The 15,887-nt window shown below is 35.2% G+C and overlaps 1 protein-coding gene across 1 annotated transcript in view; it reads right to left on the bottom strand.

The window, feature by feature from the left end:
• Positions 1 to 218: 218 nt before the first annotated feature.
• tln2b (talin 2b) overlaps positions 219 to 15,887 on the bottom strand; it is a 254,218-nt gene continuing 238,549 nt past the window's right edge. The window contains exons 53-57 of the mRNA XM_056452174.1: positions 12,849 to 12,974; positions 10,788 to 10,850; positions 10,522 to 10,704; positions 8,023 to 8,148; positions 219 to 1,733 (exon numbers count right to left, since the gene is read on the bottom strand). Coding sequence (XP_056308149.1) covers positions 1,605 to 1,733; positions 8,023 to 8,148; positions 10,522 to 10,704; positions 10,788 to 10,850; positions 12,849 to 12,974 — 627 coding nt within the window. The 3' untranslated portion in view covers positions 219 to 1,604. The remainder of the gene's footprint in view (positions 1,734 to 8,022; positions 8,149 to 10,521; positions 10,705 to 10,787; positions 10,851 to 12,848; positions 12,975 to 15,887) is intronic.

The raw sequence follows: 15,887 nt of genomic DNA, 5'->3' as shown, positions 1-15,887 counted from the left end.
ACACTTGTAGCAGTGCGACATAGCTGTATATCGTCACTGGTGGGACACTAAGGCACTCAGCCTGCTGCCTCGAGCCAATGCATGGCTCCCACTAGTGTTGATATACAGCCATATCGCACTGCTACTCGTGTGATATTACTCACACACACACACACATATATATATATATATATATATATATATATATATATATATATATATATACACACACACACACACACACACACACTAAATGCATAAACAGTATAAACTAGTATACTATTCTAAACATAACAGAGGAATTATGGGAAATTATCAGAATTTTTGCCTGGTGTAAAAAGAGTCTAAAATGCTTGGAGCTCGTTCACTTTTGACCACTTCCGAGGTAGTTTGATTGACACATTTGATTTTGTAGTACAAATGCTCATACGACCGACTGCATTCAGTCAGAACGGTCAGAAAACACCACCTACTGACCGAACATGTGATTGTTATCGGACCACAACAAGGTATTCATACTTCACTGCTACAAAATCATGATTTCCATCCACAACTTACATTTGTTTACATTTCCAATCGCTTATAAGCCACATCATGAGTTCATGTAATAGTACTCATGGGCCACACTGAGTGTAAAAGTGATGTAGAGCGCAAGAGGAAAAAAGGTCTCGACCAAGCAATTGTATGTCTAATAGACGTCCAACAGACATCTAAACATAGATGTCTTGGTTAAAACAAGGCTAATATTGGGCTGTCAGTGAAAATCTAATATACATCTGAGAACCATCATCAGTCTAGTTTTGGGCTATTCTTAGATGTCTATTAGATGTCTACATTAAAAATCCTTGCTAGTAAGAGATACATTTATCAATACCAGATAGAAACGGTAATGCATCTCAACCCCTTGTGATCGCTGAAAATGCATGTTAACACCAGGCGTACACAGGACCTGAATGAAACCATTTGCATGAATTGAAAGACACGATTCTTCCTTATTTTGCTAAACCGAGTTAAACCTCCGACTAAACCTACAAACGCAAAAGAGAAGCCGAACGCTACTCTACTTAAAGTTCTGCTATCAATAAATAACACGCTACATTCTTCCCTTACAAGAGCTAGGCATAATTCATAACCCTATAATACAGTTCTAGAGTGGGATATGCATAAATCGAGCAGTGCATTCTAGAGGCGTTTTGAAGCTTATCGTCACACGTGAGTCAGATAATGAAAGCTTACAGTCTGACATCATACTTCGATGGCGAAAAGTGAAATTCCGTCGATTTTTAATAGATTCACATTGGTTGCATTATAAGACATACTGACTTTGTGTAGGATCAGTTATTGAGATTCTTAAGTACACAAAACACACACACACTTAATTCATGGCTAAAAAAACAGGAACATAAAATATTAGCCCTATGTAAGAGGAAATTCATTCATACTCCAACATACGACCAATCAGTGGTGCTAGTCCCATGTGAGCCAATCACATTTAACTTCAACAAGTCACCTGACGGTAACAACCAATGACGCGTGACGTCTCTCTCTGCTCCTTCATCTAAGGAACAGCCAATCATCCGTAACAATCGTGATCCGATTGATATGGTGTCCAATCAGACTGGTGTTCAGCTCTGGTCTTCCCGCAGTTCGCTGGGCAGGAACTTGTATTGCTGCTGTCGGATGTGGGCCAGTTTCTTTCGGGCTTCTTCTAATTCCCTTTCCTTTCGTAGCATCTCCTCCTGCGCTGCAATGATCTGGACACAATACAGAATGATTGGTTACCGAATGGCCATGAAAAGCTTAAATGCAATATTTTATGATTAATTTACTGTTTCATTAACACTCTTTCATTTAAGAATATGACATGAAAGACAACACTAGCATTGTCAAACTATATATATATATATATATATATATATATATATATATATATATATATATATATATATATATATATATATATATATAGTTGAAGTCAGGGTTATTAGCCCTGCTTATTTTTTCCCCAATTTCTCTTTAACGGAAAGTTTTTTCAGCACATTTCTAAACATAATAGTTTTAATAACTCATTTCTAATAACTGATTTCTTTTACCTTTGCCATGATGACAGTAAATAATTTTAAAAATGTTTAAAAAATATTAAAAAGTGTTAAAAAAATAAAAAAACGCATTTTTGTAGCCGAAATAAATCAAATAAGACTTTCTCCAGAAGAAAAAATGTTATCAGACATACTGTGAAAATTTCCTTGCTCTATTAAACATCATTTGGGAAATATAAAAAAATAAAAATAAAAATTCAAAGGGGGAGAATAATTCTGACTTCAAAAATATACTTCAAAAAAAAAATATATATATATCAAAATATATGACTTCAAAAAAAAAAAGAAATAAAAATAAAAAAATAATATTAATAAATAAATAAATAAATAAATATATATATATATATATATATATATATATATATATATATATATATATATATATATATATATATATATATATATATATATATCCAATCAAAATCAGATATTCCAGAGAGCACAAATTTTTCTGCTCTCATTACATGCATACATTAATGTGACATGACTGCAAACCACCACTGTGGCTGATAGAAATTTAAATTTGTTTACTTTTGCATGAATACAACAAACACAAATGAATGCAATTTATGCAGGAATGATTTCCCCACATTTATTGCACTTCATTCTTGTTTCAGGCACAAGGGGAACAATTCATTTGTTCATTGTTTACAAAGAAATGTGCACAGAAATGATTCCTTTTCTCATTTCATGAATGAAGCTCAATGCTTTACACATTGTTAAAAGCACATACAGTTGAAGTCAGAATTATTAGCCCCCTTGTTTATTTTTTCCTCCAATTTATGTTTAACAGATTTTTTGAACACATTTCTAAACATAAGTTTTAATAACTCATTTCTAATAACTGATTTATTTTCTCTTTGTCATGATGACAGTAAATAATATTTGACTAGATATTTTTTAAGACACTTCTATACAGCTTAAAGTGACATTTAAAGGCTTAACTAGGTTAATTAGGTTAACTAGGCAGGTTAGGGTAATTAGGCAAGTTACTGTATAACGATGGTTTGTTCTGTAGACTATCGAAAAAATATATAGCTTAAAGGGGCTAATAATTTTGACCTTAAAATGGTTTTTAAAAAATTCAAAACTGCTTTTATTGTAGCCGAAATAAAACAAATAAGACTTTCTCTAGAAGAATAAATATTATCAGACATACTGTGAAAATTTCCTTGCTCTGTTAAACATCATTTGGGAAATATTTAAAAAAGAACAAAAAAAATTCAAAGGGGGGCTAATAATTCTGACTTCAGCTGTATATTTAAGCATATTTTAGCTGATATGACATTTTCCCTTCAAATTTCTTTTTTCCAATGATTTTCCCCCTTCTGGTGCAGTCTCAGTCAAAGGAGAAAAAAAACGCTTTGTATTCTTCAGTGAAACGTGTAATTTTAGCATAACCATTCTGCAAAATAGAGACTGGATCTGCAACAGGCATCCAGTTATTTTCCAAAGAGAGTAGCATTTTTGTGGATATAGGGAATGGGATGGACAGATCAAGGCCTGACCTTCTGCAGAGCGGCTGACTCAGGCCTAAACGCTTCTTTCTGTTGTGCTTTCAGCGGTTTCATGCAAACGCTCACGCGACGGGATTTCTCAGATGCTCAGAATATTCCAGCGCCCTCTCAAGATGAAGACAAGACATGAAGGCATTCTGGGAGGAAGGAAGCTTTGAACGGGCAGACGCGCGCTCTCTAATTAATGTGCATCTGGCCTGGGATGAAACGTCTGTGGATACAGCGGTCCAGCTTAAGATGCCAGCTGTGGACGCATGCTACAAAACCAACGCTTTCAAAAGCCTTTGTAGATGCTGCATCGACATGTCAGATCTCTTTAAAAGCTCCAGTGAAATTTAAATTACGTTTTTTTTTTTTTAATGCTGGGCAAATTAACGCGTTATTATTGCAATAGTGCATTAATAAATGCTGACAATTATTTTATTGTTTTTAATTTTTAAAGAGTCCCTATTTTGGGTTTTTGAAAATGACCTTCCATGCAGGTTTTTTCATAAGTTTGACCGATTCACGATTTCGATTTCTTTATTGTGTAACTAGTCAACTTAAAACATTACAACAACATGACTGAAGTAACATTCTCTTTATAAGTAACTTCAAAAACCATCTGGTTAAGAAACATTGTATTTTTAATGGCCTTGCCATGCATAAATTGGTCAAACAAGGTATAAATAAATGTAAAACAAATTTAAATATTATAAATAACAAAGTTAAATATCGTTGCAGAAGATTTGAATGAAATATCAAAGTAACTATTGTGCAATTTTTTTTTTTTGGGGGGGGGGGGGGGGGGGGTTTCACCTTTAATGGACAGGACAGTAGATAGTATTGACAGGAAAGCGTGGGGAGCAGAGAGAGGGGAAGGATCGGCATAGGACCGTGAGGCGGGAATCGAACTCGGGTCGCCGTGAGCACCGGCGTGCATGTGTCGATGCACTAACCACTACACCACTGGCGCCGACAAATATTGTGCAATTTTAATTAAACATTAAATACTTCTGTTCTGAATATATAGTGAGAAAATAACCACTTTAACCAATGTAAACATAACATCAAAAAGTCGAGCAAATTTACAACAGTAAAAACAAAACAAAACAAAAAAACAACACTCTGTAGACCATCGTGCAAACATACAGCATGTTACATAGCTGTTCTTTACAGGTATCTTGAGAAAAAGACCAGTCTGTCTACTGTTTCAGGCTTTAGAGATGCTCTTTGCGATCATTTGATGTGTTTGCACAAGCGGCAACCTCCCGCTCTCCCTCGGGGAAGCCAATACGGAAGTAACTGAAACTGCAATTCATGGAAATTCCGCTAGTCCTGGCTCCATAAAAAGAGCAAATTTTAACTGAGCCCACTGTTAGAATGGCCAAATTTACAGCAGAAAAAAAAGTGTTTACAGCCTGGTACAAAGAACGATTTTGGTTTATATAGCTAATATTATCCTACATGACAATTGTGAGGGGGTGAATTTTTTTATAACTCATCCATTTCCTTTCTATTAGGTTATATTAAGTTTGCATAATTAAGGGCGTGGCCACTTGAGTGACAGCTAGGTCTCGCTGGTCGCCGTCACTTCACCCCAGCTGAATCTGGCAGATTAGCCACTGATCTCGGCATATTCATCATATTTTTGTTTTGTTTTATTTGGCTTTACACAGTCAGCTGCCTTTTGGACTTATTTCTTACAATTATCAGATGATATGGGATGCTGTGTGCACTTAATTGTGCTCACAAACCATTCATGTGGCCTCCGTTTCCCATGTGAGTAAAGTTATATACTTGTATACCATCTCTATAAATGTATTTGTTTTATTTAAGATCATTTATCATTTATAATGTTCTTTAGACCTGTAATGCACTCCAGAATCTGACAGATTGATTAGCTGTAGGCTCTAGAACAGTCATCTGAAGTGTTGTCATACAGTATTATGCTGGAGTTCATCAATAGTCTTGCATTTACTAACACAGACTATATCTGAAGTGTTTGGAAGTAATTCGTGTTTTCCTCCTGTAGAAAAACGTCATAAGAACAATGTTTGGTGGTTCAATGTGTTACTACAGTGTTTTTAAAAGTCTAAACACTTTATTGATATAGTGTACAGCCAAGCACATGTGGTCACAACACAAACGAGTCGCAGGTAATAGAGTATCAAGCGTTTTCCCAATGTAAAGTCTGTCTGAGCCAGGTCCAAGCAAAATGCCAGCAGGTGTCTATAGCTCCGCTCACTCACCGCCTCTTTGCCCTTGTTTGGTATCCCGCCGTGGGTGCGATGACACATGAACAAAATGGCGACGGTTGGCTGCGCCTATTTGTGGCTTCTTTTACAGTGTTCAGAAACCTATGGGTGACGTCACGGATACTACGTCCATATATTTTACAGTCTATGGTTTTGCACCACTCTCTGTATTACGCTGCCTGACTGTCTGGATTTCAACTAGGTCTGCTACTGACGTAATGGGGGCAGGTACTTTCACTTTTTACTACTACAGCTGCTCACCTCTGCTCATGTTCAAACCAAACTAAGATCGGTGCGGTTTTTCACATGGCAGGTTTTTACGTCCTTCATACATCTTTTGAGTTTATCAACTTTCAGAGGGAATATGACTTGACGATCCACACAGATGTGACTTAGTAAAGCATAACGTCATGTCTCATTTTAATTGTTGCATATTAGTCTGAATGTAAATCCCCTCGTCAGGCAGTGCTGGAGCAGCTTGAGAGAGTGGACCAAAGAGCGTCAAATGAAAGGTATTAACAGAAGAAAAAACACAACTTAAGACACTTAAATGCTTGTATTTGTTGTATTTGCACCAGCTCTGCGTTGCACATCCACAACTTCAAGCATTGGGTTAAATTAGGCTGTCCAGTCTCCATGTTCAGTCCGTTACTACCATGGTTGAAACCCAGACAGGCAGTCAGGCAGCGTAATACAGAGAATAGACCAAAGCGCAATGGTGCAAGTATAATGTATCTAATATTTTTGTTTTAAAAAATCGTGATAGCTCGATTTAATAAAAAATTTATCGTCTTAAAACGTGAATTCGAATTAATCGAAAAAAAATCTAAAGAATCGCCCAGCCCTACCATGCAGTGTGTAACACAGCTCTAAGTGAAGTGAAATATCCAGCTAAGGCTTAAATCTGAAAGTGCACCGTGTTTGAAACTGATTCATCTATAAAAGAGTCGACTCATAGTGGTTTGAATGAATCACACGGTAAAGGGTCTTTAGCCGTGCTGGCATGACGTTGACCGATGTTGGAGACCCCCAAAACCAAAATATGACCTTTTATAATGCATAATAGGGGCTCTTTAATATTTTGAAACTCTAAATACACATATCAGGAAGTCTAAGGTCACAAGAGGTGGTCGATTACTATTGGCTTGGGAAAGTCATCCTCACACTTCTCAACCAATAGAAGCACTTGGGCGGGCCTAAGACTGCTGCTGCAGTTTTAGGGCTATCTATCTATCTATCTGTCTATCTATCTGTCTGTCTGTCTGTCTGTCTGTCTGTCTGTGTGTCTGTCTGTCTGTCTGTCTGTCTGTGTGTCTGCCTATCTATCCATCCATCCGTCCGTCCGTCCATCCATCCATCCATCCATCCATCCATCCATCCATCCATCCATCCATCCATCCATCCATCCATCCATCCATCCATCCATCCATCCATCCATCCATCCATCCATCTATCTATCTATCTATCTATCTATCTATCTATATCTAGGGTGGCTCAGTGGTTATCATAACAAAAAGGTCACTGGTTCGAGTCCCGGCAGTGTCAGTTGGCATTTCTGTGTGGAGTTTGCATGTTCTCCCTGTGTTGGCGCGGGTTTCCTCCGGGTGCTCCGGTTTCCCCGACAGTTCAAAGACATGCGCTATAGGTGAATTGAATAAACTAAATTGTCCATAGTGTGTGAATGAGTGTGTATGGGTGCAACCGGAAGGGCATCCGCTGCGTAAAACATATGCTGGAATAGTTGGTGGTTCATTCCGCTTTGGTGACCTCTGAAATAGAGACTCAGCTGAAGGAAAATGAATGAATGAAATTGATATAAACACCTAAAGCTTGAAGTTTGTCGCTGGATCAACGTTTTATTTTTCACGTCACCTCAAACTTTAGTTTCTCATCAAATCTTCTGACCAATTAAAAGTTCTCTAGTATCTGACATGCCCCGCCCCCTTCAGGATGCATTGCCTTTCATTTTATGTGCTTGAGCTCAACTACTCTGTGATAAAAACAAACGTTATTGGCTGTTTTTAAAAAGGGGGGAGGGGCTACTATATGTCCCACCCTCTCGTCATATTTCAGTTGAGATTACATCAAACCTTGGTAAAAAAAAATACACATTTCAAAGCACTTCACACTCCTTTAATTGAGATGCATCAGATGGAAAAAAATGTGCAGGATTCCGGAAGATGTTTTTACCTGAGCGATTCCTCCGACGAATTTCGTTTTCACAACAACGCTGTCGTCTTCGGCTTTATCGAAAGCTGCTTTCTGCGCGGCCTTCACCAGGTTGTCGGATGCTCGCTTGACCGCGTTACCGGCAGCCTGTGTGAACACAAAGACAATAATTAAAAAAAACAAGCAAACAAAGGCATCACAGTTGTTCATTTCCTATAGAAATACGGCATTTTTTACATTTTTTATGTGTATAGTGCCACCTGTTGGCCAATCTCATAATTTTTATTTACTAAGACTACTGCCTCAATAAACTACATATTAGTGGCTTATTAATAGTAAGTTTGAAGTTGGGTTTAGTTTTTGAGTAACATTAGATGTAGAATGAGATCATACAACCCCAAATCAGGAGTAGTTGGGGCAATATGGAATACGCAAATAAAAACAGAAAGTAGTGATTTCCAGATTTACTTTGACTTGTATTTCATTGCAGACAATATGAACACGAAATATTTCATGTTTTGTTTGGTCAACTTCATATGGTTGTTTGGTCTGCTTTTGGCACGCACCAGAGTACAATTAGTGTTTTCACTCCTGTCCAAATGAACTGCACCAAAAAAGGCAAACGAACTCTGGTACGTTTTAACCAAACTAAATGAAGCAGGTGTGAAAGTACACTTAATATCCCATCACAGTCACCCATTTTCATACAGATCTGAGTGTTTACTTAGGTATTTTGACATATTTGTCCACACACATTTTGCAAATCTTTTATAGCTGTCGAAACGCAGAAGTTTGATTTGTTTTTATAATGCTTGATCTGGACAGTCTAGAGATTTAAAAAACAAACAAACAATTGATTTGTTGAGATTGAGTGAAAACAAAGACTAATGCTGTGTTCACACCAGACGCGGAAAGTGCTGATAAATCACGTGTAAACAGCCACGTGAACATTTGCGTGTACTCGCTTCATTCACGTGTTAAAATCTGCTTTATTCGCACGTCAAATCCGCTTCATTCGTGCGTCAAATTCACTTCAGAATAGACGCGGATTCGCGTCATGGGCAGGGCTTCTGACTGCCCGGTGACTGTAGCTTCGTTGCTAAATGACGAACATGCATTTTATTGAGAGAATAGCTGTTTATGTTCTTTATGAAGGCTGAAAAACAGCGTCGATTCGTTTGGAGATCCTTTCAGAGGTGCATTCAGCTCTGTGAGCTCATAAACTCCAGAAACGTAACCTGGATGATGGAAGCTTTCAGCGGTGCTTCTGACTGAGCCGAGCCCAGTTTGATGAACTGTTGTCGGTGTAGGCAGAAGGATTTCCTACGGTGCTACAGGTGCTACGTCATAATCACGCCCCCACAAGAGCAAGCTTCTGATTGGTTAAAGCATCACGAATGTCCGCTGAAGTTCAGATTTTCGAACTCGAGCGATTTGCGCGTTAAGCACGTCAAACGTGCAAAACGATTATTCGCACATATCGTGTCATTCGCGCAATTTGCGTCATTCACGCCATGCCATTCGCGTGTATCGCACCACAAGATGTCTATTCGCGTCTTTGCCTTGACTTAACATGTAAATCACTTGCGCTTGTCGCTTCTTCCACGGCTGGTGTAAACGGAGCATAAGGGCTCTATTTTAACGATCTAGGCGGAAAGTCTAAAGCCTACGGTGCAAAAGCATTAAGGGCGTGTCCGAATCCATATTCTCTTAATGAGTTGTAGGTGTGTTTTGAGTATAACATGCATTAAACCAATCAGAGTCTCATCTCCCATTCCCTTTTAAGAGTCAGTTGCATCGCTGCAGCGCGATAAAGATAAAGAATGACCCTCCTTCATTCGGCCTCTTTACTTTCTCTTTACTTTCACTCTTTACTTTACTCCTTTACTTTCATGGAGTAAGGAAACGGTGGAAACTCACTCCACTGAAGACATCCATTAGCCTACATATTACAGTTTGTTTGTTAAGCGCAAAGATTTGTTTCAAAACTATTTCTAAATTCAGTTCTAATTTCCAGTAAATGAATAAATGAACAATAATAATAACGAAGTGTGGTCAAAAAACTGAGTTATATCCAAACACACGTCCTGTTGCCCCATTTGGTGATGCAATTAAGTATAGTTTAACTATAATTTATAGTTTATTAAAAAAATGTATTCTGAAAAATAAGATATAACAAATAACAATATAACAAATAAGACTTTCTCTAGAAAAAATATTATAGGAAATACTGTGATAAATTGCTCTATTAAACATCATTTGGGAAACATTTAAAAAAGAATAAAAATCCACAGGAAGGTGATAATAAATAAATAAATAAATAAATAAATAAATAAATAAATAAATAAATAAATAAATAAATAAATAAACAAACATCAACATTTTGTATTTTTTTAAATTGTATATACTTTGTCATGACTAGATTACGATTTCATTACAAAAAAAGTGATATTTAAAAAAAGTGGGTTAATGGAAGCTACTGTACTTTCATAATTCAGGTAAAGCAGAGAAAAAGATGACCTGTAATCTCCTCATGGCCTCAGAGTCCTGGTCTGCTTTGACTTTGCAGGCCACCAGCAGCTGTGCAGTGGATGCCGCCACCTGTTTAGCAGAAGAGATGAGCTTCTCCTCGCTGGCGTGACCCTGAACCGAAGCGTTCGCCGCCTCACAAAGGTTACTGGTGGCAGCCGCAACCATCCGTGCCTGAAACACACAATTCATCACCGTCATCCTGCTTATACTTCAGGTCAAAGAGACTAGGAAAAGTGAGAAAAAGCTCGACTTACAGCTGATATTAGACCTTGAGACCACTGGCCGTCATCTACTGCATTGGCAGGGATGGAGCCCACCTATGTGACATATTACAAAGTGTTATTTTAATGTTTGTGCACTGATGAGCACTGGATAATTTGGTGTTACTTATACATGTATTTTCAGTAGTAATTTCAGAAGCATTTTTCCAGTTTTCTAAAGGTTTTCATCAAATATTTATATTTTGTACATTTTTATGTACTTATTTTTTTCAATTAATAATATTTAACTAACTTAACTAACGTGACATATCGCTGATTACAGTCTTGTTTAGTTTTTGTTTAGGATTTGTTTGAGTTTTATATCTCTTATTATAGAGTTGAAGTTAGAAATATTAGCCACCCTGTTTAAATTATTATTATTATTTTTTAGGGGTTTTCACCTTTATTAATTGTAAAGTGGAGATTTAGAGACAGGAAAGCAAGGGTGAGCAGAGATAGGGGAAAGGTCGGCAAAGGACCTTGAGCCGAGAATCGAACTCGGGTCGCCGTGAACATGTAGGTGCCATGTGTCGACGCACTAACCGCAAGGCTATTGGCGCCGACCACCCTGTTTAATTTTAATTACATTTTTTTTTTAACCGAGAGATTTTTTCAACACATTTCTAAAGATAATAGTTTAAATAATTAATTTCTAATAACTGTTTTCTTTTATCTTTGCCATGATGACAGTACATAATATTTTGCTAGACACTAGTGTTCAGCTTAAAGTGACATTTAAAGGCTTAACTAGGTTAGTTAGGTTAATTTAGAGTAATTAGGCAAGTTATTGTATACCGACGGGTTGTTCTGTAGACAATCGAAAAACTAAATTTGCTTATTGGGGCTAATAATATTGACCTTAAAATGGGTTTAAAAAAAATTAAAAACAGTTTTTATTCTAGCCAAAATATAACAAATAAGACTTTTTCCATAAGAAAAAAATATTATAGAAAATACTGTGAAAATTTCCTTGCTCTGTTAAACATCATTTAAAAAATATTTAAAAAAGAATAAAAAAAAAAAAATCACATGAGGGCGAATAACTGTATGCATTTTCAACATTTTTCTTGTTTTCTAAAGGTTTTAATATTATATTATACTATATTATATTTAATATTATATCTATCCTTTTTTATTTCAGGTTTAAATGAATTTAATTATTAATACTGTCCTTTAACCAACCTTATTTTATTTAAGTTTTATTTAAATCATTTTACTTCCCCAACATATTTTATTTTAGTCAGCTTTAAATCTAATATTTTTTTATTTACTTTTACCTATTATTTACATTAATACATTTTCATTTCATTCATTCATTTTCATCCGTCTTAGTAGCCACAGCGGAATGAACCGCCAAATTATCCAGCATATGTTTTACACAGTGTATGCCCTTCCAGCTGCAACCCAGTACTGGGAAAAATCCATACACACTCATTCACACACCTACTCATACACTACGGCAAATGTAGTTTACTCAATTCACCTATAGCGCATGTCTTTGAACTGTGGGGGAAACCGGAGCACCCAGAGGAAACCAACGCCAACACAGGGAGAACATGCAAACTCCACACAGAAATGCCAACTGACCCAGCTATATGATATATATATATATATATATATATATATATATATATATATATATATATATATATATATATATATATATATATATATATATATATAATGTTTTTATAAAAAGAATTTATTTCAGCTTCAGATTCACAAACTCATCAGTCAAAATAAGTTTTTATTAGTTTATATGATTTATTTGCACTATACTGTATTTACCACAATGGCAAAATAAATGATCAATAACTAAGCAGCAAAAAAGAATTAATATTTTTAAGAAAGTAGTATCTTTTTTTAAGCTTCTATCTAATTATGAATATTTAATTTTAAAATCAGTTTAATTTTTAGTGATTGCAGAAGCTCAATTTGTTTTATTTCAAATTTTCTTGAAATAAAACTGTACAGTTTTTTTTTGCATCTAATATTTCTATTTCAGCTCTATACTAACAAAAAAGTATGATCATTTGTAGTTTTATCAGTGGATACCTTGCCCTGGGCTACGAGTTCTCTCTGCGCGGCCGATGCAGATTTGACCAAAGCACTGGTCGCGGCTGCGATGGATTTTGCCGCTTCCAGGATTTGCTCCTCGAAGTCCAGAGATTCATCGGCTTGCTGGAATAAATAAGAAAACAGTCGTCACTTTATCACTTCAAATCTGGACTCAGTGCTGGTTGACATAATCATTAGCGAAAGATATGACACTGAAGTTAAATAAGTAACGCGTCAGCTAAGCTAATTGTCCATATTAAAAATAAATCCGGTGATTTTTTATGTTATTTATAGTAATAAATGTTTATGTTAACTTTTTTTTGCAAGTGTATCACAAATTTAATCTGATTCAAATTGATTCACAAAATGATTCACAACATTTATACAATAAGATAAACTCATTAAATCACAATTAATTAACAAATTAAATCACAGTTTTGAAAAAAATGTCAGAAATGCGTGATGTGAACAGCAAAGACAAACTAAACACAGCATTACCAGAAAGTCCAGATATAAATCAGAATAATCAGGAATAATAATATAAAAATCAGGAATAATAATATTTTCTTTTTATTTTGTTTTATTTTAATTTTGGTTTATTTTATTTTAAATGAGTTAGTTTGCAAATCACATACAATTTTAGTACAATACTTTTTTTTTTTTTTTGCAAGATAGCATATAAACTCAATCAGCAATAAAGATTCTGAAAAAAATAAGATTGCAACATGTAACATTGCAACACATAATAATAATAATAATAATAATAATAATAATAATAATAATAATAATAAGAAGAAGAAGAAGAAGAAGAAGAAGAAAACTTTGTGAGAAATTGTGAGAATTGTGAGAAATTATTGTGAGATTATAATTCCAACAATTTAATAAATAAAGTCATATTTTTTAAAAAAAGGGGCAGAATTACAATAAATAAAGTCAGGACTATGAGATTTCAACTTTCAGTTTATGAACTATAAATTCAGATTTGCATAAAAAGGCTGAATTATAAGTTTACATCTTTAATAAAATAACATTCTGGAAAAAAAGAGTTACAATTAATATTATTTTTAAAATTCAATTGGCAGAAATGACCCTCTACACACACAGGACAGACAACTGAAGCCTAACTGACCCCTGAAAAATACATTTCATATGACATATCTGCGTACTAACAAGATGTATTTGTAGTTAGCTTTATTATAGCATAATCTGCTAATCTATGCATAGCAATGGTCTCAAACTCAATTCCTGGAGGGCCACAGCTCTGCACAGTTTAAGCTCCAACCACCTCCAACTCACACCTGCTTAATAGTCTTGGTCACACTTTAATTTGATGGTTGAATTTAAGTTGCATCTACATGCCAACTAATTCTGACTAGATTATAAGTAGACTTAAGTAGACATGTACTTGCAAGTTTCTTATAGTCAATTAAATGTCTGTTAAAGGAGCAGTATCAGCAGATATTAAGCAGACAATCTACTAATACTCAAATTGAGCATCAAAATAAAGTGTTACCTTAGTCTCTAGTAGTCTTGAACACCTTGATTAGTTGTGTCAGCTTTGTTTGATTAGGGCTGGAGTAAAACTGCAGAGCTGCGGCCCTCCAGGAATTGAGTTTGAGACCCATGATGTATAGCTTTCCTATAAGCATGAAATATGACCCCATAATGCACTGCATGATAGACCATTTCAATGTGGTTATGTCAGTGGCCCATGAGCATTTCCTGCTTGTTATCAAACTAATTCATAACTGTAACAAGAGGCAATTCAATCCTAACTTCATTTTAAAACAGCTCTCATAACATTATTTATCAATATATGTAAAAGTTATAGAAATAAAAAATGTAAAACAGGAAATACGTTGGCACCTTTGTTTTTGTTCACGTCCCTCAAAATGCTCTATAGGACTTAACACAGTGTACTTTAGTTCAGTACTGTACATATTGACCACATGCAGTAAGGATTTTATGCATACTGAAAATGTGCATTCAGTACATAACACACACTGCATAAATAGCACACGTAGTATGGTAATTTACCATTTCAAGCCCCTTTGTGTCATTTCATATGCTGACTATATTTAGAGTACACTATTGCAGCAAACAAGTCAAACGACTGCCATTATGCAAAAATTAAGGCTTCGAACAGCTCTATTTTGAAGAGTAAAGTACAGATTTGACTCAATTGTAGCACTATTGGAATTTATTGCTACCTAAATGACCAACAATTATACATGTTAACAAATATCAGAAAAATAACAGTTATGAAAACAATCTGAGCTAGCAATTTACTCTACTGAGTGAAGACTGCAGCCACTGCTCTTTTAAGTCACTTTTTAAAAAAATGCTATAAGTAGCCAAATGAATGTTCAAAATGGCTAAAAGGTAGCCAAACGAATGTTCAAAATGGCTAAATAGCCAAACGAATGTTCAAAATGACTAAAAGTAGCCAAACGAATGTTAAAAATTGCTAAAAGTAGCCAAACGAATGTTCAAAACCTAAAAGTTGCCAAACGAATGTTAAAAATTGCTAAAAGTAGCCAAACGAATGTTCAAAATGGCTAAAAGTAGCCAAACGAATGTTAAAAATGGCTAAAAGTAGCCAAACGAATATTCAAAATGGCTAAATAGCCAAAAGAATGTTCAAAATGGCTAAAAGTAGCCAAACGAATGTTAAAAATGGCTAAAAGTAACCAAACAAATGTTAAAAATTGCTAAAAGTAGCCAAACAAATGTTCAAATGCCTAATAGTTGCCAAATGAATGTTAAAAATTGCTAAAAGTAGCCAAACAAATGTTAAAAATGGCTAAAAGTAGCCAAACGAATGTTAAAAATGGCTAAAAGTAGCCAAACAAATGTTAAAAATGGCTAAAAGTAGCCAAATGAATGTTCAAAATGCCTAAAAGTTGCCAAATGAATGTTAAAAATTGCTAAAAGTAGCCAAACAAATGTTAAAAATGGCTAAAAGTAGCCAAACGAATGTTAAAAATGGCTAAAAGTAGCCAAACAAATGTTAAAAATGGCTAAAAGTAGCCAAAC

Source organism: Danio aesculapii, chromosome 25 (genome assembly GCF_903798145.1).
Source record: "Danio aesculapii chromosome 25, fDanAes4.1, whole genome shotgun sequence".
NCBI classification, from domain to species: domain Eukaryota; kingdom Metazoa; phylum Chordata; class Actinopteri; order Cypriniformes; family Danionidae; genus Danio; species Danio aesculapii.
Note: the sequence above shows the minus strand (reverse complement) of the source record. Positions and strands in the feature narration are given on the sequence as shown.